Source organism: Syngnathoides biaculeatus, chromosome 12 (genome assembly GCF_019802595.1).
Source record: "Syngnathoides biaculeatus isolate LvHL_M chromosome 12, ASM1980259v1, whole genome shotgun sequence".
In the NCBI taxonomy this organism is placed as follows: domain Eukaryota; kingdom Metazoa; phylum Chordata; class Actinopteri; order Syngnathiformes; family Syngnathidae; genus Syngnathoides; species Syngnathoides biaculeatus.
The window spans coordinates 28,312,675-28,338,047 of NC_084651.1; the positions used below are offsets into that span (position 1 = coordinate 28,312,675).

The following is a 25,373-nucleotide window of genomic DNA, read 5'->3' on the forward strand; positions in this document are numbered from 1 at the left end:
CGCAGACCTTGGTGCACCTGGAGGTCACTTCTGGAGGAGAGCTGTTTTGCTGTTCTAAGTCTGATTCTGTCGGAGGAGATGGTGCAGGGGAGACAGCAGTGTCTGGGTGCATGACAGTGCAATGTTCATTGCTTTCACGCTCATTGCATTTCAGCTCTGCTGGACATTCTCTAGCCACATGAGTACCAGAACAGCACTTGAAACAACGTCTGTATTCTTTTAGCAGCCTTTTGCGTTCCATTAGCGGCTTCATTCTAAAGGCTCTACATTTTTCCAGAGGATGTGGCTTATTGTGCACTGGACAGTACTTGGTTGGGTCATCACCACCTTTCTTGTCAGTAGATGTTTTGTGTAACAAGCTTGAATCTGTTGTTGACACATCTGTTCTATGCACAAACACAGCTGTCCTAGCACTCTCATGCTTGGTTGTGGATCTTTCACTATGGTAATGGCTGCGGTTACTGCTCACCAACACAAAGCTGGGGTCATTTCTGGCCTTTGCCTGACATCTGACAAAGTCAACAAAAAACGAGAAAGGAGGGAAACACACTCTGTACCGTTCTTTGTAGTTTGAGCCAGCAGACAGCCATTTTTCCTGTAAGTTTGGTGGCAGCTTTTCCACGATTGGCTTAATCCCTCGAGGAGTGTCAAGTAAGCTCAGTCCTGGTAGATAGCCAACCTGCTTGGCTGAGAATAGTTCCAAGAGCAGATCGCTAAGTTCTCTTAGCTTGATGTTATCTTTGGAGGTTAGCCGAGGAAAATTGTCCAATCGTTTGAATAAAGCATTCTCAATCACTTCAGGGGTAGCATAGCATTCTTTGAGTCTTGTCCAGGCTAATTCGAGAGCAGCGTGAGGATTGGTGATGTGGACAGCACGTATTCTTTTAACATGTTCAGATGACTCCTTTCCCAGGCATTTTACCAGGAGGTCCAGCTCTTCACTGGCTGTCAACTCTAAGCTCTGAATGGCGTTAAGGAAAGAGGACTCCCATGCTCTGTAGCTCTCAGGCTGGTCATCGAATTTAGTGAGCCCCGTGGTTACCAACTCTCTGCGGGCGAGGTACCTAGCGAAGTCTATCATGTTAGCGGCTGGAGCAGAAGAAGAATGCTGTGGGTTACTCTGTATGAAGTGGTTTGATTGGCTAGCATGACTGAATGAGGGAGAGCTCTGCTCCTGATAGGCTTTAAAGGAGGACTGTGGGTTCTGAGGTTGCGAGCTGAGAGGCTGAGTGCGGGTTGGAGCGCTTAAACAGGCTTGTCTGAGGCTGAGGTGCTGATAAGTACTCACTTTGCTGTGTGTTCCTTGTAGGCGTGGCATCACAGTTATGTGCAGGGGTTAATTCAGGAGCTTCCTGCTGTCTTGGTGGCGACGCTTCTTTAAAACAATGAGGAGTTATATCCACAGATGATGCAGTTTCAAAGTTGGCTCAAGCTTGATGTTCCACATCTGCCTTTGTACGCTGACATGTTATCTGCGATGAGATCCGACTCCTGGCGCTGCACCTATCCTCATATTCTGGTCCTGCTGCAGCTTCTAAAACTTCAGCCTCTACAATAGCAGCAGCAGCTGCCTTTTCCAGTCCTAGAGCTTCTAAATCCTCTTCTAGTGTGTGTGTGTGTGTTTTCTTTCGGCTTGTCCTTTTCGGGGTCGCCACAGCGTGTCATCTCAGATGAACGCACATATGTTTGGCACAATTTTTACGCCGGATGCCCTTCCTGACGCAACCCTTCTCAGGGAGTGGAGGCCCCAATGGGATATGAACCCACAACCCCTGGTTTTCCAAACCAGTGCTCTAACCACTGAGCTATGGGGCCTGTAAATCCTCTTCTAGTGTAGCCTTTTCCAAATCCAATCTAGCTCTCTGTCTTTTCAGTTCTAACTCCTTCTGAGCGAATGTGGCTCTGGTGCGTGCAGCTTCGGCTTTAGCTCTAGCTCTAGCAGCAGCACTAACTACTGAAGACTTGGAAGTGGCTTTGGAGTTGGAGCTGAACACTGATGCTGCTTTCTCCTCCCTTTCTATTGCTTGTGCTTCCATAACTGTGGCAGACGAATCCTTCTGATTCAATGGCTTTTCACTGTACTGTTCCCTTCATGTGTTTTACTTCCAAAGTGCTAACATGAATAAACAGCCAGCCAAACTCCTTTTCAAGAGCCAGGAAGTGAGCGTGCTTGCTCCTTTAATGACTTCTTAACAGGTCAAGTCAGGTGACACAATGAAAATGGAGTGAAACTAAAAAAAAGAAATACAAAACATACAAAATAGACTGCAATGTCAAATCAGTATGGAGTATAAACATCTTCCATTAGTATATGAATGAAACATTCACATTCAGTAAGTCTAAGCACAAACAGCAACAGCATTCTAGTGAAGTGAGTAGCAGATACACATACTGCTGCTAGCTATCTCATGAGAATGAACACAATATGTAAAGTTACTAAATCAGTGAAGCTCACAAATATGCACGAAGATACTGTTAAAGTTACTAACAATACTTCTGAAACATGTAAAGAACATAAATTACTCACAGCCATTGCTTTCTGACGGATTCATGCACAGGAATAAGCTGATTTCAACGTGCTACGTCTTTCAACTGTTGACATGCTTTTTACCGTTTTTCGCTCTGCTCAGCGCTTCCTACTTCCTGTATTCTACAGTTTCAAAATAAAAGCTCAGCAATGCACTCTCAAAATTAACAACACAAACAGATCTTTTCAAATAAAATCAATCTTCTTAACATATTAAACACTTGGGGCAGAACACTGCTTACTTTGAGCGAGAACCTCAACATCTTCATTTCTGCTACCTCAAATTGTGCTTCCTGTTGTTTCTTCAATGTCACAGTCTCTAATCCGTACATCATCGCCGGCCTCACCACTGTTTTTTAGACTTTGCCCTTCATCCTAGCTGAGACGCTTCTGTCACATAGAATACCAGACACTTTCTGCGAACTGTTCCACCCCGCTTGGACACGTTTCTTCACTTGCTTACCACACTCTCCATTGTTCTGTATTGTTGAGCCCAAGTTGTCCACCCTTGCTATCTCTTCTCCCTGGAGCTTCAGTCTTCCCCCACCGCCTCTGTCATTCATGCACGTATACTCTTGTTTTACTTCAGCTAATCGTAATTCCTCTCCTTTCCAGTCCGTGCCTCCATCTTTCTAATTGTTCCTCCGCCTTGCTTTCACTGCAGATCACAATATTATCTGCAAACATCACGGTCCAAAGGGAATCCAGTCTAACCTCATCTGTCAGCCTACCCATTACTACCGCAAACAGGAAGGGGCTCAGAGCGGATCCCTGATGCAGTCCCACCTCCACCTTAAATTCCGCTGTTCTGCTGTCCTCATACATGTCCTGTACTATTTTCACATATTTATCCACCACACCAGATTTGCACATGGAGTACCACAGTTCCTTTCTTGGTACTCTGTCATAAGCTTTCTCTAGATCCCCAATGACACAATGTAGCTCCTTCTGGCTTTCTCTGTACTTTTCTGCGAGCATCCTCAAGGCAAATAATGCATCTGTGGTACTCTTTCTAGGCATGAAACCATACTGTTGCTCGCATATACTTACGTCTGACCTGAGTTAGCCTCCACTACTCTTTCCCATAACTTCATTGTGTTGCTCATCATCTTTATTCCTCTGTATTTTCCACAGTTCTGAACATCACCTTTGTTCTTAAAAATGGGAAGTAGCACACTTTTCCTTCATTCTTCTGGCATCTTCTTCTTGCTAGTATTCTATTGAATAAGTTGGTCAAAAACTCCAAAGCTACCTCTCCAATATGCTTCCATACCTCCACTGGTATGTCATCAGGACCAACTGTCTTTCCATTTTTCATCCTGTTCAGTGCCTTTCTCACTTCCTGGTCATTCCCGCATGCCTCTTCTACTCTACCTTCTCTAAATAAACCCCTATTTGTTTGCATGACTTGGTGCTGATAATCCGTTCAGCTGTTTTGATTGTCCGTTGCAGTCGGAGTTTGTCCTTTTTAGTGCCGGCCCCAGAACAGACTGTGATGGAGGTACACAGTACTAATTTGATGACCGCTGTGGAGAACTGTCTCAGCAGCTCATGTGACAGACCGTGGCTGGAAGAAGTAAATCTTTTGCTGGGCTTTTTTTGAGGATGGAGTTCATGTTCGTCTCCCACTTCAGGTCCTTTGAGACTGTAACTCCCAATAACTTGAAGGTCTCAGCAGTTGCCACAAGACAGTTGGACAGTTGTGGTGAAGGATGCCTCCTGAAGTCCATAATCATCTCTACAGTCTTTAGAGTGTTCAACGCCAGGTTGTGTTGATCACACCAAAGCTCCAGTCTCGTCACATCCTGTCAATATGCAGACTCGTCGCCATCCTTGATGAGGGGGGTGACCATGGTGTCATCTACAAACTTCAGCAGTTTGATATTCGGATGCCACGAGGTGCAGTCGTTAGTGTAGAGCAAGAAGAGCAGAGGGGGGAGGACACAACCTTGGGTTGCCGGAGTGATGATGCTGCGCATTGATGAGGTGATGTCCCCAGCCTCACCTGCTGTGTCCTGCCTGTCAGGCAGTTGTAGATCCCAGATTTAGATCGCAGGCGATACGAGATGATGGTGTTAAACGTAGAGCTGAAGTCCACGAACAGGATCCTCGCATACGTACCCTCACTGTTGAGATGTTCAAGGATGAAGTGCAGACCCATGATGACGGCATCATCCACAGACCTATGAGATTGAAAGGCAAACTGCAGTGGGTCCAGCTGGGGGGCTGTGACGCTCTTGATGTGGTCCAGTGCAAGGTGTTCAAAGGACTTCATGACCACAGATGTCAAGGCAACAGGCCCGTAGGCATTAAGACCTGAGACTGCTGCTTTTTGGGGGACTGGTATAATGGTGGAGCATTTGAAGAAGGTTGGTACTTCACACAGTTGTAGAGACCTGTTGAAGATCTTTGTGAAGACAGGAGCAAGTTGGTCTGCACAGACTTTCAGGGAGGATAGTGACACAAGTTCTGGGCATGGCGCTTTGTTGTGCGAAGAGCTTTGTAAGTCCCTTTCATGGATGTTAAACGTGGAGTGGACGGTGGTGCGGCTTGGTGGGTGCGTGGATTTGGAGTCATTACTACCGAGATGTTTTTCCAGTTTAAATGGATAGTCCCTCTTTGCAATGTTAATTTCTTTAGTCAGCTGGTTTCTAGTCCAACTGTAGAGGGCTTTGTCCCCACTATAATATACAATCTCTTTAGCCTGGCAGAGTTGCCTAAGTCTGGCTGAAAACCATGGCTTGTTGTTATTGAATGTGTGAAAAGTTTTTGTTGAAACACACACCTCCTCACAGAAACGGACATACACAGTAACAATATCGGTAAATTCATCTAGACTGCGCGCTGAATTCTCAAAGACACTCCAGTCTGTGCAGTAAAAGCAACTTTGAAGTTCTAATTCTGCCTCGTTGGTCCACGTTTTAACTGATTTTACAAAACACATTGAATCACACATTAAGTACCAATGTCAATATTAAGTATAGCAAGCAGTGATAAGAGGAGCCAATGGGTGTGAGGGATTGCACAATATGCATTTTTAATGCATGTGTAACAGTGGTCTAGAGAGTTATTTGCCCTTGTTGGACATTTCACGTGCTACGTACAGTGAAGAAAATAAGTATTTGAACAGTATTTGAAGAACCTGCTATATTATAAGTTCTCCCACTTAGAAATCATGGAGGGGTCTGAAATTTTTATTGTAGGTGCATGTCCACTGTGAGAGAGATAATCTAAAAAGAAAAATCCAGAAATCACAATGTATGATTTTTTTTAATGATTTATTTGTGTGATACAGCTGCAAATAAGTATTTGAACACCTGTCAATCAGCTATAATTGTGACCCTTAAAGAGCTGTTTAAAAGTCCACCTCCACTCCATGTACTAACCTGAATCAGATGCACCTGTGTGAGGTCGTTAGCTGGATAAAGACACCTGTCCACCCCATACAATCAGTAAGACTCAAACTTGTAACATGGCCAAGACCAAAGAACTGTCCAAAAACACCAGAGACAAAATTGTACAACTCCACAGGGATGGAAAGGGCTACGGAGAAATTGCCATGCAGCTTGGTGAAAAAAGGTCCACTGTTGGAGCAAACATTAGAAAACGGAAGAAGCTAAACATGACGGTCAATTTCAATTGGAGTGGAGCCCCATGCAAGATATCATTTTGTGGTGTCTCAATGATCCTTAGAAAGGTGAGGAATCAGCCCAGGACTACACGACAGGACTTGGTCAATGACCTGAAAAGAGCTGGGACCATCGTTTCCAAGGTGATTGTTGGTAATACACTAAGACGTCATGGTTTGAAATCATGCATGGCACGGAAGTTTCCCCTGCTTAAACCAGCACATGTCAAGACCTGTCTTAAATTTGCCAACGACCATTTGGATGATACAGAAGAGCCATGGGAGAAAGTTTTGTGGTCAGATGAGACCAAAATGAAACTTTTTTCATCATAATTCCACAAACTGTGTTTGGAGGAAGAGGATGAGTTCCATCCAAAGAACACCATCCCTACTGTGAAGCATAGGGGTGGTAACATCATGTTTTAGGGATTTTTTTCTGCACATGGGACAGGATGCCGGCACTGTATTAAGGAGAGTATGACCGCGGTCATGTATTGTGAGATTTTGGGGAACAACCTCTTTCCCTCAGTCCGAGCAGTGAAGATGGGTCGTGGCTGGGTCTTTCAACATGACAATGACCCGGAGCACACAGCCAGGAAAACCAAGGAGTGTCTCCGTAAGAAGCATATCAAGGTTCTGGCGTGGCCTCGCCAGTCTCCAGACCTAAACCCAATGGGAAACGTTTGGAGGAGGCTGAAACTCTGTGTTTCTCAGCGACAGCCCAAAAACCTGTCTGATCGAGAGAAATCTATGTGGAGGAGTGGGCCAAAATCCCTCCTGCAGTGTGTTTAAACCTGGTGACCAACTACGGGAAATGTTTGGCCTCTGTAATTGTACCAAATATTAACATGGGTTTTCTCAGGTGTTCAAATACTTATTTACAGCTGTATCACACAAATAAATTGTTGAAAAAAATCATACATTGTGATTTCTGGATTTCTTTTTTAGATTATCTTTCTTACAGTATACATGCACCTATGATGAAAATTTCAGACCCCTCCATGATTTCTAAGTGGGAGAATTTGCAAGAAAGCGGGGTGTTCAAATACTTATTTTGTTCACTGTATATTTAGGGAGTTTGTGGTTCAGTTTAGCTGTGTTAAAATCTCCTAGGATAATGAGCGGTGAATCTGGGTATTTATTTCTCAATCTCGTTTATTTGTTCGGTGAGCGTGAGCAGTGCTGTGTTCAGGCTACCTTGAGGCAGAATATAAACACCGACTAGAATGAAAGATGCAAATTCACGTGGCAAATAAAACAGCTTACAGTTAAAAAGCAACGACTCTAAAAGCAGTGTGCAGTGTGTGCTGAGCTGTGTAACATCCGTGCACCATTTCTCATGGATATAAAAGCATATTCCACCACCTTTAGATTTGTGTGTTAGCTCCGGGACACGGGCCGCATGATGACTGTGAAAGCTCGGGAGTGTAATGGCGGCATCCAGAACGCAACCACAGAACCAAGTCTCGGTGATGCACAGGGCAGCAGAACATCCAAAGTATTTGCATGTCTTAATCAGAAGCTGAAGTTCATCCATTTAGTTGGCTAGGGAGTGTAGTTTCGCGAGATGGATCGACGGAAGTGCTAGTCGATATCCCCGGTTTCGCAGGCGAATTTGGGTACCGGCACTGGTCCCTCTTGGTCGCCACAAGGTTTTGAAGAGCGCGGAGATGGGTAACTCCGGAAAAGGATTCAGCGAATTGGCAAGAGTTGTCAAAAAAAAAAAAGACTTTCTGATGGTTAGCAAGTCCTCTCTTGTGTACTTGAGTTCCGAGACGCCTGAATAACACACAAACGTAAACAATAGCAGGGAGAATTTGCAGACGGCTGCCACACTGGAAGGCGCCATCTTGTACTATGAAAAAAACTGCGACTTATCGTCTGAAAAATACTCTCAATAGAATCTGTCACAGAATGTGACGTACGCTACAAGATGTCAAGAACCATTGCATCATGCCACAATCCAAAGAAATTCAAGAAGCAATGGGGGAAAGAAGTGATTAAAATCCATAAATCTAGAAAAAGTTACAAAGCCATTTCAAATGTTTTGGGGCTCCAGCGAACCACTGTCATCCACAATTGGAGAAAACTGGGAACAGTGGTAAACCTTCCCAGTAGTAGACAGCCAACTAAAATTACTCCAAGAGTGCGACAATGACTCATCCAGTAGGTCACAAAAGAACCTTGAACAACATCTAAAGACCTTGAGGCCTTGCTGGCCTCAGTTAAGGGTCAGGAAGGGGGGAATACTTTTTCACGGCACAGATGACCTGAGAACACAATACCAGCTGTGAAGCATGGAGGGAGCAGTATTACATTGTGAGGCTGGTTTGCTGCAGCATGAACTGGAGCTTTTCATGAAATCATCATGAAAAAATAAAATTATATGTATATTGTAAAGCAGCATCTCAAGACATCAGCCAGGAAGCTAAAAACATGAGTGCAAATGGTTCTTCAAAATAGACAATGACTCTCAGCATCCTGCCAAAATGGTTAAAAAAGTGGCTTGAGGATAAAGTAAATGTCCTGGAGTGGCCATCACAAAGTCCTGATCTGAATCCTTTCGAAAATTTGTGGAGAGATCTGAAAAGGTGTGTGCGAGCAAGAGCAACTGACAAACCTGACTCAGTTAGACAAGTTCTGTCAGGCGGAATTGACCAGGATTTCAGTACTGTCAGAAGATTGTGGAAGGTTACCTAAAATTTTTGACCCAAGTCATGCAGTTCAAAGGAAATGCTACTCGATACTAAGGAAATGAATGTAAACTTCTGACCTCGAAGAAAATATTTTAACATCCACTCAGAAATTCTATCATTATAGAGGTGTTTATTAAAATTAACATTTTCTGGATGACAGACCACAACTTTTTCTAGCCGCTGTGAACCCTTGCACCATATGTAACGATGTGAGTCAAATATTGTTTTCGTTTTTTGTTTTTTTCCATTAGCGGCCATGAGTTTAAAAGTACAACAAAATATTATTTGAACAAAATACTGAAGACGTGTCCATTCCCTATAATGCACTCAGGTTTGGACATGCGTAGATAGCTCCAATCGGTAGAAGTCTACTTTCAGCGTGCAGAAAAAAAAAGAGGAATCTATCTCAATTTCACATAGAAGAAGAATCTGCTTCAATTCCCCGTAGAAGGAGAAAAAGCTATCTCTAGTGTCTGTAGAAGAAGATGGCGCTAGTTTTTGGTGCTCTCAAAGCAGGAAGTAACATAACACGCACAAACACAAACTATATATCCGTCCATTTCCTGAGCTGCTTATCCTCACCAAAATATATTTTTTTATTTAGTTCATTAAAAATCTTTCACAAAAATTTGTGGCATGCGAAGGGCTTCCTTTTCTGAGGTCTGCCATGGGATCAATGTGTGGAGCAGTGTGAATCAACCATCACCAATGGATTTCGAAAGGCTTGACAGCAACATGAGCGCCACACAACTTCAGCTGTAACTCTAGATGAAAATGTCATTGAGAGCAACGGAGAGACGGAAGTGGTGTGTGATGGAGACTTTCTGAGGCTCCTCAACTCAAATACCAAAGGCGATGACTTGAGTGGTTTCAGTGAACAGGCAGAGGATGGGTAAAAACTAACTTTTCTGTTATGTTTGATCTTTTTTACTGTGGTGTTACAGTCAATCTTTGGAAGAAAAAAAAGGTGTGTAAATAATTACAAAGTCTTTCTTTGTGAATATCTTATTTCATAATGTACTAGTACGTATAGTTTACATCTGTGGCGTATGGTCAAGCGGGCTCATGTATGGGGGGAGGGGGGATGCAACACAGAGTGGGCGTGGCTTATTATCCAGTCCGTGCTGGTGTCCGCAAAATACAATAATTTGGATCAGCCTGAATGACCTGAAACAGGAGTGGTCTAGTCTAATTTGATTTCATCTAGTCAGACAAAAAATAAAATGTGTTTTTCACAATGTATGTAAACATTTCGCTTCAACTGTATGTGCTATACAGGAGGCTCAGCTCCTCTTTAAGGCTCTCAGTAAGGTAACAATATTTGTTGTTTTTTCGCACAAGGTAACGTCTTTTTGGTTATTAGACGTACACAAACATCGCAAAGGAGTCATCGTACTTACAGGACCAAAACCAGTAGCATACACGGGGATTCTGCTGACATGATAGGTTGAACGGAATTCAAGACAGTTCAAGTTCAACCTATCATGTCAGCAACCCACAACATACACATTGGCTCCATCCCCCTTTTTCAGCTATGGTCAAGTGACTACGCACCATCGCGCGTGGAGTTTTGGCGTTAATATGGGTCACCAGCAGAGGGTAGTATTGCGTAAAATGATGACACCCTTGATGAATTCTGCCCCACCGATGCAATACCGTGTTCTAATACGTCACAGTCAACATTCTTGTTATAATAATAAAATAAAACCTTTATGGGTTTACTTCCTCTTTTAGGTTACATCACATGTTTTTAACAGGAAGTATTATATTTGTGTTGTGATTATTGTTGTGATGTAAATTTATACTCATTTACTGCATATATTCATTGGCTTTGAAGTCTTCATCATGGTTAAGATGCAGTGATTTCTCCAACTATTAACAACAATTTATTTTGATTTCATCTTGAACAATTTTATTTTTTTTATATTTTTTAGTTAACACAATACATGTTTACTAATTTAACAATATTTTGTTGTTTAAATGTAAAATACATTTCGTTCAATAGAAAAAAAGCTGTTTTTAATTACCCAAACATTTTGAAATACATTTCAGAGTTGTAAATGGAATTCCGCATTACTGTGAAACTCATATTTTTAATTTTTTTTTCTATCGGAATCTAATACTAACCCATGCCTTGCCATTTATCCGTCATGTATAAAATTCATCAGTGGTACTAGTTAGCTGCACTTTGTAAAATTGTAATGAGTCTAAATGAAAGTGTAAAAAAAAAATAATCACAAATTGTCATTAGTAAAAGCCTAGAGAAGTTATCCTTCTTCTTTTCCTTTCAGCTTGTCCCGTTAGGGGTTGCCACAGCGTGTCATCTTTTTCCATCGAAGCCTATCTTGTGCATCTTCCTCTCTAACACCTAGTGTCCTCACGTCTTCCCGCACAACATCCATCAACGTTTGCTTTGGTCTTCCTCTCACTGTTTTGCCAGGCAGCTCCATCCTCAGCACCATTCTACCAATATACTCACTCTCTCGCCTCTGGACATGTCCAAACCATCGAAGTCTGCTCTTTCGAACCTTGTCTCCAAAACATCCAACTTTGGCTGTCCCTCTAATGAGCTCATTTCCAATTTTATCCAACCTGCTAACTCCAGGCGGGAACCTCAACATCTTCATTTCAACCACCTCCAGTTCTGCTTCCTGTTGTCTCTTTAGTGCCACAGTCTCTAATCCGTACATCATGGCCGGCCTCACCACTGTTTTATAAATTTTGCCCTTCATCCTGGCGGATATTCTTCTGTCACATACAACACCAGACACCTTACGCCAACTGTTCCACCCCGCTTGGACCCGTTTCTTCACTTCGTTACCACACTCTCCATTGCTCTGTATTGTTGACCCCAAGTATTTGAAGTCGTCCACTTTCGCTATCTCTTCTCCCTGGAGCTTCACTCTTCCTCCTCCGCCCCTCTCATTCACGGATATATTCTGTTTTACTACGGCTAATCTTCATTCCTCTCCTTTCCAGTGCATACCTCCATCTTTCTAACTGTTCTTCCACCTGTTCCCTGCTTTGACTGCAGATCACAATATCATCTGCAAACATCATGGTCCAAGGGGAATCCAGTCTAACCTCGTCTGTCAGCCTATCCATTACTACCGCAAACAAGAAGGGGCTCAGCGCGGAACCCCTGATCCAGTCCCACCTCTACCTTAAATTCTTCTGACACACCATCTCACCGCTGTTCTGCTACCCTCATACATGTCCTGTACTATTCAAACATATTTCTCCACCACACCAGACTTGCACATACAGTACCATAGTTCCTCTCTTGGTACTCTGTCATAGGCTTTCTCAAGGTCTACAAAGATACAATGTAGCTCCTTCTGACCTACTCTGTACTTTTCCACAAGCATCCTCAAGGCAAATAGTGCATCTGTGGTACTCTTCCTAAGCATGAAACCATACTGTTGCTCGCAGATATTTACTTCTGTGCTGAGTCTTGCCTCCACTACTCTTTCCCATAACTTTATTGAGTGGCTCATCATCTTTATTTCTCTGTAGTTTCCACAGTTCTGAACATCGCCTTTGTTCTTAAAAATGGGGACCAGCACAATTTTCCTCCATTCTTCTGGCATCTTCTCTCCGGCTAGTATTCTGTTGAATAACTTGGTCAAAAACTCCACAGCCACCTCACCAAATTACTTCCATACCTCCACTGGTATGTCATAGGGACCAACTGTCTTTCTATTTTTCATTCTGTTCAGTGCCTTTCAAACTTCTCCCTTACTAATCAAAGCCACTTGCCGGTCATTCACGCATGCCTCTTCTACTCTACCTTCTCTCCCATTTTCTTCATTTATTAACTTCTCAAAGGACTCTTTCCATCTACTTAGTACACTATTGGCACCAGTCAAGATATTTCCATTGCTATCCTTAATCACCTTTACTTGCTGCACATCCTTCCCATCTCTATCCCTCTGTCTGGCCAACCTGTAGAACTCATTTTCTCCTTCTTTTGGATCCAATCAGGACTACATGTCGTCATATGCCTCTTGTTTAGCCTTCGCCACTTCTACCTTTGCCCGACGATGCATCGCAATGTTTCTTTACGCCCCTCCTCAGTCCTATCCATGTCCTACTTCTTCTTCGTTAATCTCTTACCTTGGATGACTTCCTGTATTTTGGGTTTCCACCACCATGTCTCCTTCTCCCCTTTCCTACCAGAAGTCACCCCAATTACTCTCCTGCCTGCCTCTCTGAGTACCTGGGCAGTAGTATTCCAGTCTTCTGGGAGCTCTTTCTGTCCATCTAGAGCAGTGGTTACCAAAGTCAACCTGGGCCCGGACCCCCAGTGAGTCGTTCAAAAAGTTCCCGGACCCCCAACCTCAACTTTCGCCAAAAATGTAGTGCTGGACACAGCTATGCCATTCTGGTACAAAGAAATACTCGATTTTAGTGGCTCACGTGCTCTTGCTTTTTATTTTTGCACAATAAATCAAAACGTGATTCAACACTGGAAAGGGCAATTCTCATATCATGATTAGCTTCCGGACGATTTTGTTTTTTCGTCTTCACATCACGGACCCCCTGGAAAGACATTTTTCACCCCCTGGGGTTCCGTGGACTCCACTTTGGGAACCACTAATCTAGAGTCTGTCTCACCTCTTTCCGGAAGGCCATACAACATTCTTCCTTTCTCAACTTCCACCACCTTATTCTCTGCTCCACCTTTGTCTCCTTTGTCTTCCTACCCACTACCAGGCTCATCCTACACATAACCATCCTATGCTGTCGAGTTACATTCTCCCCCACCACAACACAATTCAGTAACCTCCTTCAGATTACACCGTCTGCACAAAATATAATACACCTTCATGCTTCTACCTCCGCTCTTGTAAGTCACTCTATGTTCCACTCTCTTCTGGAAATAAGTGTTCACCACTGCCAATTCCATCCTTTTTGCGAAGTCCACTACCATCTGCCCCTCAACGTTCCTTTGCTGAATGCAATACTTACCCATCACTTCTTCATCACCCCTGTTTCCTTCGCCCACATGTCCATTGAAATCTCCACCAACCGCAACTCTCTCTCTCTCTCTCTCTGGGATGCTCAGGACTACTTTGTCTAGTTCCTGCCAGAATTTCTCTTTCAACTCGAGGTCACATCCTACCTGTGGGGCATAGCCGCTAATAACATTATACAGAATACCATCAATTTCAAACTTCAGCCTCATCACTCAATCTGATACTCTTTTCACCTCCAAGACATTCTTAGCCAGCTCTTCTTTTAAAATAACCCCTACTCCATTTCTCTTCCCATCTAATCCATGATAAAATAATATCTTCTAGCCTTACTCCCTTTCCACTTGCTCTCTTGGATGCACAATATAACAACCTTTCTCCTCATCATCATGTCAACTAACTCCTGAGCTTTCCGTTATAGTCTCAACATTCAAAGCCCCTACATACAGCTGTAGGTTTTGTGCATTCCTCTTCTTCTGTTTCTGACTAAGCCGCTTTACTCCTCTTTTTTGTCTTCGACCATCATTATCTGTATTTCTACCTACGCCTTGTAAATTAACCTTTCCATGTGCGGATGTAGGAAGCCCGGGCCGCGACCTAACTGTTGTAGAATTCACACGAGGAACGCTCATATATCTTTGGCACAGTTTTACGCCGGATGCCCTTCCTGACGCAACCCTCTGCTTTTATCTGGGCTTTGGACCGGCTGACAGGTAGCACAAAACTCAAAATAAAGCAATCAAATGAACAAAGTCAGCATAAAAGATACACAATTTACGTACTACCTACTCTATGTCAACTTCGTCTTCTTCTTCTTTTCCTTTCAGCTTGTCCCATTAGGGGTCGCCACAGCGTGTCATCGTTTGCCATCTTAGCCTATCTCCTCCATCTTTCTCTCTAACCCCAACTGCCCTCATGTATTCCCTCACCACATCCATAAACATTTAGATGAACGCTCATATTTGTTTTCCACAGTTTTTACGTCGGATGCCCTTCCTGACGCAACCCTCTGCATTTATCCGGGCTTGGGACCGGCCTACAGATTGCACTGGTTTGTGCCCCCATAAGGCTCCATTTACCTACTCTATGTCAACGTTAAGGTCAAATGAAAGCAATCACAATAAACACAGTCAGCACATCAGGTTCACAAATCACATACTATCTGTGTTAAAAATATAAAGGATATGGCGATTTAAAGAGCCACTGTCATGAAATGCATGATTTTTAGTATGTTATTCATGAAAAGACGGCAGCCGACATGGACCCATGCGTTGTTTTTTTTTTCAGCACAAAGTATGATTTTGACGTCTTCAGCTTTTTGTAACTCCCACCATGAAAATACTCTCGAGGGATTTGTTTTCGAGAAGAAGCAGGAAGTGACGTACATGGCAAGTGGACTCGTTTATTTCTATTACTTTTACCTCTGGGAAGGTAGCTCGTTGTTCCTTCATGTTAGCCAAAATGCCAGCTCGTTGCATTGCTGGACATTGCTTGAAGACTCGGGAGGATGGATTTACCCTTCATAAGTTTGCAAGAGTCCCAGTTCGTCGTGAAGAATGAATTGCACGGGTGCATTGGACGAGAGCTTTGTGGGTTCCAAATGACAGGTATGTGTGTATACCGCTACTAAAGAAAATAGTTTGGGGCGGACCACATAATCAGTCTCATAACGTAACAAAAGATCCGTGTACGTATGACAGGTGTGCTTAATGTGTTGATGTGCGCGTTGGGCGTCGTCAGGCTCACCGGCGAAGGCTCCTGCGTCACCAATATTTTTATAAAATAATATTTAGAGTATAGTTTCACAATGTATCAATAATCAACACATCTAACAACTTTTCTGGGGTAAATTTGGGTCCCAGGAAGGAAACATTTCTGATTTTGGTTTTACCTGGAAAAGTTTAGGAAATCCTCTTCACAAATACATACTAGTCTGAATACTGTAATACTTTGAATTACATGGATTCAGAAAGAGCAGCTATCTGCCAATAGAGCAACATTAAGTATCAACGCAGCATCAGGGCTCAGGGATGCCATGAAGGTCACACAGCTGTTCTGGCTAAAAGACTGCTGATAAGTTCGTCCTTTTGCTTATTATCAGAAGTATGCTGATGATGCAGTCAGTGAAGGGCATTCGATAACATGTTCTGAATACTATCCATAAAGTAGAAACTTGCAGAAATGCATTCTTTTCAGAAAACCAATAGAGTGAGATTGTTAAATCTGTCCATTTATTATCATCTGCATATCAAAAGCAAATGGATACAATTGATTAAAAAAATACAATTTTGCAAACAATTCTCTCTGAATGTCTAACTAATCCTGTCAGTGGAGAAAGGGTCAACTGCATTATAATAAACATAAATATAATGCTTACAGTAGTCCATGTCCATCAAAATTTTACATTACCATCTTTCTATGTACAGGAAAAAAAAAACATAACTTTTGTAGGGAATGTCATATGGGGCATTTTTATATAACTTTATTTGTGACAGTAAAGAGACAATGCCACCTTGGCCTTATATGGATAAATATCTACCATGGTGTAACAGTCATGCATAAAATTCTATTTAAAAAAAAATACTTTAAAATGTCCCATTTTTTAAAATATTTGGGAATTATATTGGCTCTGGCAGCACGGTAGAGTAACTGGTGAGAGCGTTGGCCTCATAGTTCTGAGGACCAAGGTTCAAATCACAGCCCCACCTGTGTAGAGTTTGTTCTCCCCATGTCTGCACGAGTTTTCTCTGGGAACTGCAGTTTCCTCCTAAATACCAAAAAATATGCATTAATTGGAGACTCTAAATTGCCCCTATGTGTAATTGTGAGTGAGACTGTTGTCTATCTGGATGGATATATTGGCTCTATGGTACCTCATTAATCATGAAATGTGAATTAAAATAATCCATGCTATGATTCTATGTTCCAGTCGTTTTTCTGCCAATAGACCAGAAATCAAGTCATTCGAATTTCTTGATCTTATCTCTCTAGTGAACATCTCCACCTCGCTCTCCGTTCCCGAGCCAGTGCTGTCAGCATGACAAACACGTGCTCTCACAAAAGTGGGTCTTTTACACAGAAGGAACCAATCTGAGGAAAGGAGGCGTTCTTTGCTAATTATGCACACTGGATGCAAAACTGAATAAAAAAGAAGTAGCTCTCAGTGGCACCTTTTCTGGACACGTTTATACTCAGCCAATTTTAAGAGTCACTGCAGGGAGGTCTGAATAGGCAAAATATGGGAATGTTTCAATTTTAGGCATTCAAAGCCAATCCTTATCTAAAGAGCAAATGTGGTGGCTCATTCAAATATAGTTATTACTTTATCACAGTGATGAAAAAAGTGCATAATGGGAAAGACATAAAGCAACCACTCATTTATTCATTTTCAGTACCACCTATCCACACTAGAGTCACAGGCCTGCTGGAGCCTATCCAAGCTGACTCTGGGAGAGAGGCGGAGTATACTTTGAAATGGTCAGAAGGCAATCACAGTACTCAAAAAAACAAACAACCAGTCACACTTACATTCACACCTAAGGGCAATTTAGAGTCTTCAATTAACCTAACATGCATGTTTTTAGGATGTGGGAAGAAAGCGGAACTCCCAGAGATTGTCCATACAGGCACAGGGTGAACATGCGAACTCCACACAGGCGGGAATAGATTTGAACCCAGGTCTTACGAATTGTGTGGGAGACATAAATCAGCATCATAAAAAATGTGTGGGTGGCACAATTTAGATGTTGCCCTTAAAACTCTGCAGAAGTGCATAAATGATTTCACTACTTATTAAAGTAATTACAATATTGTTTTTATACAATCTTTAGCGACGCTAGTGACATGCAATAGTTCCTATATTTTCACATTTGAATATTCATTAATATCTGAGAAATACCATTTATTTTGCTGTGTGCCTTTGTGTGCATGTAAAATGGCGGTGGCATTATCCTGTGTTATCAACAAATCTCTCTGGTATATCCATCCATTTTCTTAGCCGCTTATACTCACAAAGTTCGCGGGAGTGCTGGAGCATATCCCAGCTATCAACGGACAGGAGGCAGGGTACACCTTGAACTGATTGCTAGCCAATCGCAGGGCACATTGAGACAAACAAGTGCGCTCACAATCAAACCTAGGGGCAATTTAGAGTGTCCAATTAATGTTGCATGTTTTGGGGATTTGGGAGGAATCCGGAGTGCCCAGAGAAAACCAACACAGGCACGAAGAGAACATGCAAACTCCACACAGGCGGGACCAGGATCGAACCCTCGACCTCAGAACTTTGAGGCCAACACTTTTACAGCTGAGTCACCCTGCCGCCCCCCTCTGGTATATTACAACCTAATGAGGCTTTCTCCAGTACCCTAAAGGGTAAGGACAGCTTGAGTGAAAAATAATACTGCTTTTAAAGAACCCATTAGGAACTCTGAAGAGTGACATATTTGTGTTAGTTTTTATTGAAAATGCATATAAAGCAATACCTCCAGTTTTTGAGCCACTTATCCTTACATGGGTTGTGGAAGTGCATCGGCGAGGAGGCGGAGTACACCCTGAACTGGTTTCCAGCCAATCGCAGGGCACAGAGACAAACAACAGTACCGTGAGTACTGTGTACAACTGTGAGGCCAATGTTCGAACTAGTTGTTCCAACGTGCCAACTTATAAAGCAACAGGAGGAGAATAATATATTCCATATGAAACATAAATTGTTATTAGCGTCTTTAAGAAAATATGGCAAACCACGAAAACCTCATTTCATACACTAAACTAAAGAAATTTTGGCTTTCAAAGATTAAACAATATTACTTTGGAATTTTTTTTTCCTGTCAGAAATAATTATGACAATGTAATGAACAACAACTGCCAATATTAATTCAAATAGTTATTTCACTAAAATGAACTTCTTTTGAAAAGGAAATTAATTGTGGGATGTCTTTAAATCGAATCAAATTATTTGAAAATGATCCATATTCTTCAGTTAGTATTTTAATACACTTGTCTTCTGTCACTTGAGCAGACGCATCAACTGATCCTGTAGGTTTTCAGAATGCTCCACACTGGAGGAAAGAAATGTCAACACGAGGACAAAATCAGCATTAGATGATGTTATGGCTTACAGATGAGACATGAGCGCATGTGTGATGTCTTTCTTCAAAAGTACAACAAAAGGGTCACATTTAGACTCACTTCTTCTGGATGGCCTCTTGTCTAAATTAAATAAAGGTGTAAAAGAGAAGGTTGTTTCACAAAGGGTTTTTTTTGCATTTATATAAGGTAGAACGTTACTTACTGATATTGTAAATGTGTCGTTATAATGGACATTTTTCGTAGACTCTGAAAAGCAGACATTGATCCGTGGCTTGCTTGTTTTTCAAGCAAACTCATTGTAACTGAATGTAATTGTGAACTTTTAAAAAAATCATTGACTATTTTATTGTTGTCTCTACACACCATCAGATATGTATTTAAACTAAAATTTTTACCTTCTATAGCCTATGTAATTATGAATGACTTTGCTGTTATAAAAGAATAACCAAAATCAATAAAGCCGACCAGTGTTACAATTGTCTTCATACTTACGTCCTCGGAGTGTAGGATAGCGTCCTCCTGAATGACCATGTTTCTGGCTGCTTGACCTAATAGCTGGAAGGCATCACAACAAATATTAACTCAAGTTATCTGATTTTATGACGCGTAATTCTGGGTAAAGTGCTGTAGGTGACTAGCCTTGTAGCGTTAAATAGGTCTTGTAGAAGTCAACTACATCAATAGTTTCCACCAAAGTAGGGTAACCATTAGCAAAATGAAGCTATTCACAATATGACGTGACACTTCCAAAAATAGAACATCATGTAATATGACATCGTTGGTACCAAATTCGAATTCCGGCGGATTATAAATAGGAAATATACGATGTGGAGAGGCTACATAAAGAGATTTTGGGTCGGAGGTCCAATTCAATATGAAGTTGCAAGGGAATAGTAAAAACTCAAACCATCGAATTACCTCTTGGCTGCGGGAAACTTTAAGCACCTGGCGCGTCAATGCGATCACGTCGACGCTGCACGAGCCCACTTTCTCGGATAATAATCCTTTCACCGATTGACCAAACCGAGTTTGAACCTCGGTCGCCGCCATGTTTTGCCTAACGACGGTAAACGGGCAGGGACAAACTGCGTGGCTTGTGCATGGCATGTGCATGTGCATGGCATCCGCAGGAAAACAACGTTTGTTGTACTGTTATACCTAATTGGAATGTAATGGGAAAAATGAAAAAAATAAATCAACTGTAACAGTGAACGCTGGCTCAGCTAGGTGCCCAAAGCTGTTTATTTAAACACAACAAAAAAGATATCAGGAAAAAGAATCGCGTAAAAGTTTAAGATGCGTCTTTTTAGCGAAAGTGGGGAAGGGGGCCTAGCTCCCAGAAGATGCACAAGATGTGAGAGAATATTTTATGCGAACACAAACTTTCACAAACATATAACAAAGACTAGGGTGTTTTAATTTGATTTTAAAACAATATCCAATCTTGGCTTGATAAAAACTGTTTGATATGGAGTGTTATTTCAGTCTGCTTTTAAAATAGTACATTTACACAGGAAGTATGTTTGTATAGCATCAATCAATCCATTATCCAAGCCGCTTATCCTCACAAATGTCACGAGAGAGCCGGAGCCTATCCCAGCTAGTTTCAGGTAAAAGGCGGACTACACCCCTAACTGGTTGTCAGTCTCAGGGCAAATATCAACACCATCATTGAGTGGGAATCGATCCCACGCTGCATTCAACAGTCAGACATGTGTACCACTACACTATCAGTGACCTTGTTTATATAGCATTAAATCATGAAAAAAAGAAACATCCATCCATTTTCTGAGCCATTTATCTTCACGCCAGAGTGCTGGAACCAATCCCAGCTGTCATCAGGCAGGACGCAGGGTACACCCTGAATTGGTTGCCAGGCAATCGCAGGGCACATGGAGACAGAGAATAGTCGTACTCACAATCACACCTCGGGGCAATTTAGAGTCTCCAATGAATGCATATTTTTGGGATGTGAGAGGAAACCAGAGAACTCAGACAAAACCCACGCAGGCACAGAGAAAACTCCACACAGGTGGGGCTGGGATTTTAAACTTGGTCCTCAAAACTGTGAGACCAATGCTCTCCAGCTGCGCCACTGTGCCACCCATTAAAAATCTGTTCAAAATCATATTAACAGATTACTGTCTACTACTTGATGGGTGGAAGCATCACCACCTATCTCATTGAAACATGAAAGGTCCACTGACACAGAACATCATTTTTAGTATGTTTAAAAAAAAAAAAAAAAAAAGCCAGAATGGACCCATCTGTTTTTTCACCACATGTCAGGATGTTGTCATATATGGATTTTTGCATCTCCTGCCAAATCCTATGGAGGCACTTGTGTTGGAGAAGAACCAGGAAGTGACATTTTTTGCAGACACCCACACTGGCAGGTTCATGTGTTTATACGTGTTTTACCGGCAAGAAAGTAGCAATTTTTTTCTGCGTGTTAGCCAAAATGCCGGCTCGCTGTATTCCTGGATTTTGCTCGAACACTCGGGAGGATGGATTCACTCTTCACACTTTTCCAAAACACCTGGTTCGTCTTGAAAATTGGATTGCACAGGTGCAATCTAAATGACAAGTAGCTGTGTATAAAGCTATTTTTAAAAAAAAAAAAAAAACAATAGTTGTGGGGGACTAATTTGTCTCACAGTTTATAGCATATGTTACGTGTGAATTCAGAATAAATCGTCTCGGTCAAACTGGCAAAATATAACAAAGCACTTGTATTGCTTTTGAGGCATTGTAATCACACACAATACAATACAACACAAAACAATAACAAAATAGAAGTACAAAGACAGTTTAGTCGTGTGTAATACGAGCTAACTAGCTAACCAGACATACCTGTGTAGTCACCAAACTGGAAAAACTTCTCTGAAAGCAGTAATAATAAGAAGCTCGGTCCGTGTACGACGACGAAATCCTCCTCTCAAAACGTAACAAAAGATCAGCGTAATAATAACTTCATAAAGTTCGTAATACAGCTAAATGTGTTGATGTGCGTGGCCCGGCGTTGTCGTCGTTCGCCAGCGGCCACGGCGTTGTTGTCGTTTGCTGGCGGCCGCGGCAATATCCCCAACATGGAGGTGGATCGGGTGGGGAGGTGGTTTGGTCGCGTGCGGGGAGGAGCAAGGAGAAAGGAGATCCACCCCCCAGTGTCTGGGCACCCCTGAAGTAAACACTTCGCCCGAAATGGGTCCTGCTGAATACGCTACATACACAAGACTTGTAAAAGAGTTGGGAAATCGAACAATTATAGGCCTGTCATTTTGAATATTTCATTGGGTTCCTCGTCTGTTGGGAAGTCTGTTGTTAGTTAGAAGTCATTCGCATGTCATCTAAATATGGCTCGAAACAATAGGGCAATATTACCCCAGTCACTTCACTTGATTGTGAGATGTTCTCTTCTTCGAAAAGAGCTTCAGTCTCGGAAGGCACGTCAGAAAAATCTGAAAATCTCTCTTGTTCATCTCCCATAGGAGGTGGCACAGCATCTTTTCAATGGCGACTGTCCCAGTTTGACATCTGACATTGAAGTAAATACTATTATATGTAGTTTTCAAAACAATATATATTTTAAAATGTATATATGGCTGTCGGTGGACCTTTAAAAATGTAAATAACTCAATACAAAGCGTAGTCACTGATGTGTAGTGGTACACATGCCTGACTTTGGTGCAAGCAGCGTGGGAACAAATCCCACTCTTCGGGTGACCCACGGCATAAAGGTCCTAGGTGAGGAACCAGATAAACCATGGCTCTATAAACCCCTAAAAAAATATCGAGGTTTCCTTTACTCAGATGCAGGTCACTTGGGGCCCCCTCTGGAGCCTGGAGGTGGAGCACTGAGGCAAGCACCTGGTGGCCTGGCTTGCACCGATGGGGCTCAGCCAGGTACAACCCACAAGGAAAACGTAGGTCCTCCCTCTCATGGGCTCACAACCTGTGGGAGGGGCCGTAGACGTTGGGGGCAGTGTGAGCTGGGTGTGGCAGAGGGCAGGGACCTTGGCGATCTAATCGCTGGAAGCTGGATATAAGAACGTGACGTGTGACCTCTCTGATAGGGAAGAAACTCAAACTGGTGTGTACGGTCAAGAAATTTCGACTAGATATACATTGAAGAAAATGAGTATTTCAACACCCTGCTATATTACAAGTTCTCCCACTTAGAAATCATGGAGGGGTTTGAAATTTTCATCATAGGTGCATGTCCACTATGAGAGAAATAATCTAAAAACAAAAATCCAGAAATGACAATGTAGAATTTTTTCACAATTTATGTGATACAGCTGCAAATAAGTATTTGAACACCCGTCTATCAGTTAGAATTCTGGGCCTCAAAGACCTGTTAGTCCGCCTTTAAAAGTCCATCTCCACTCCATGTATTATCCTGAATCAGATACACCTGTGTGAAGTTGTTAGCTGCATAAAGAAACCTGTCCACCCCATACAATCATTAAGACTCAAACTTGTAACATGGCCAAGACCAAAGAGCTGTCCAAAGACACCCAAGACTAAATTGTACAACTCCACAGGGCTGGAAAGGGCTACGGAGAAATTGCCAAGCAGCTTGGTTAAAAAAGGTCCACTGTTGGAGCAAACATTAGAAAATGGAAGAAGCTAAACATGACGATCAATCTCAATCAGAGTGGAGCCCCATGCAAGATATCACCTATAACCTGAAAAGAGCTAGGACCACCATTTCCAAGGTGACTGTTGGTAATACACTAAGACGTCATGGTTTGAAATCATGCATTGGACGGAAGGTTCCCCTGCTTAAACCAGCACATGTCAAGTAAGTTTACCAATGACCATTCGGATGATACAGAGGAGTCATGGGAGAAAGTTTTGTGGTCAGATGAGACCAAAATGGAACTTTTTGGTCATAAATCCACGAACCATGTTTGGAGGAAGACGAATGATGAGTTCCATCCAAAGAACACCATCCCTACTGTGAAGCATGGGGGTGGTAGCATCATGCTTTGGGGGTGTTTTTCTGCACATGGGACAGGACGACTGCACTGTATTAAGAAGCGGATGACCGCAGCCATGTATTGTGGAATTTTGGGGAGCAACTTCTTTCCCTCAGTCCGAGCAGTGAAGATGGGTCGTGGCTGGGTCTTTCAACATGACAATGACTTGAAGCACACAGCCAGGAAAACCAAGGAGTGGCTCTGTAAGAAGCATATCAAGGTTCTGGCGTGGCCTAGCCAGTCTCCAGACCTAAACCCAATGGAAAATCTTTGGAGGGAGCTGAAACTCCGTGTTTCTCAGTGACAGACCAGAAACCTGTCTGATCTATAGAAGATCTGATTGAAGGAGTGGGCCAAAATCCCTCCTACAGTATGTGCAAACCTGGTGACCAACTACAGGAAACATTTGACCTCTGTAATTGCAAACAAAGGCGACTGTACCAAATATTAACATTGGTTTTCTCTTGTATTCAAATACTTATTTGCATCTGTATCACACAAATAAATCGTTAACAAAATCATACATTGTGATTTCTGGATTTTTCATTTTAGATTATCTCTCTCTCAGTGGACATCCACCTACAATGAAAATTTCAGACCTCTCCATGATTTCTAAGTGGGAGAACTAGCAACATAGCCGGGTGTTCAAATACTTATTTTCTTCACTGTAGTTGGCATCACCTCCGCACACACACACACACACACACACACACACACACACACACGCATGCACACACACGTGCGAGAGAGAGAGCACTCCTCCTGCTGGGGACTCCCATCATTTTTCTTTCTTCTTTCTTCAATGCTCATGTGAGCAATGACAGTGAGATCTGGACGGACGTGATTGGGAAGAATGCACCCCCCGCCCCCCACTCCTCCTCCAATCAGAGGTCAAGTGGTATTCTCTTCCTGGACTGTTATGCTCATAATGGATTGTCATAATGAACAGCATGTTCAAGCATAAGGTTGTCCACATGTACAATTTGCAGCAGGACACCCTAGGGTGGAGTTTGATTATCTGCTTTGTGGTCGTGTCATTAGACTTGCGGGCGCATGTCTTGGACACTTGTGTGAAGGGAGAGGCGGAGCTATCATCGGCACCTGATGGTGAGTTAGCTCCAATGCTGAGGGAGGATGCCGGTCTGATGTGGCAGGCTTAAACATATGGTGAGGGCTTGCTGGGAACATCTGGCAGAATACCTTGTCAGAAAGAGTTTGAACTCCCACCTCCGAAAGAAGTTTGTTCATGTTCCAGGATATGTGGGAGACATTGAGTCTGATTGGGCCATGTTCTGCACCACCATTGTTGCATTACAGCAGACCAGAACTGTGCCCATAATGTGGTTGTTGCCTCTCATGCAGGAATCCCCAAACTTGTTGAAGGACACCAATGGTGAGGGATGCCGACAAGCTGAAGAAGGAGTCCTATCTGGTATTTTTGGCCTGTGGGACTCCTGCGGACATTGGACACAA

The 25,373-nt window shown here is 42.6% G+C and overlaps 1 protein-coding gene and 1 non-coding gene across 8 annotated transcripts in view; both read right to left on the reverse strand.

The window, feature by feature from the left end:
- The window catches only part of borcs7 (BLOC-1 related complex subunit 7), a 64,681-nt gene extending 40,228 nt beyond the window's left edge, over positions 1–24,453 (reverse strand). For 6 of the 7 annotated variants that reach the window (XR_009797421.1, XR_009797420.1, XR_009797419.1 and 3 more), the window contains exons 1-2: positions 19,837–24,453; positions 19,411–19,473 (exon numbers count right to left, since the gene is read on the reverse strand). Coding sequence is in view for 1 of the 7 variants with exons in the window: in XM_061836960.1 (XP_061692944.1) it covers positions 18,836–18,887; positions 19,018–19,038; positions 19,121–19,164; positions 19,411–19,473; positions 19,837–20,037 (381 nt within the window). In the remaining 6 variants the exon portion in view is untranslated. Of the gene's footprint in view, positions 1–16,041; positions 18,888–19,017; positions 19,039–19,120; positions 19,165–19,410; positions 19,474–19,836 lie in introns of those variants that run through there. The other variant, XM_061836960.1, reaches the window with a different exon arrangement.
- Positions 1,743–1,815, reverse strand: trnas-gga (transfer RNA serine (anticodon GGA)). Its single transcript has one exon. It is a non-coding gene; the product is annotated as a tRNA-Ser (tRNA).
- Positions 24,454–25,373: the final 920 nt, after the last annotated feature.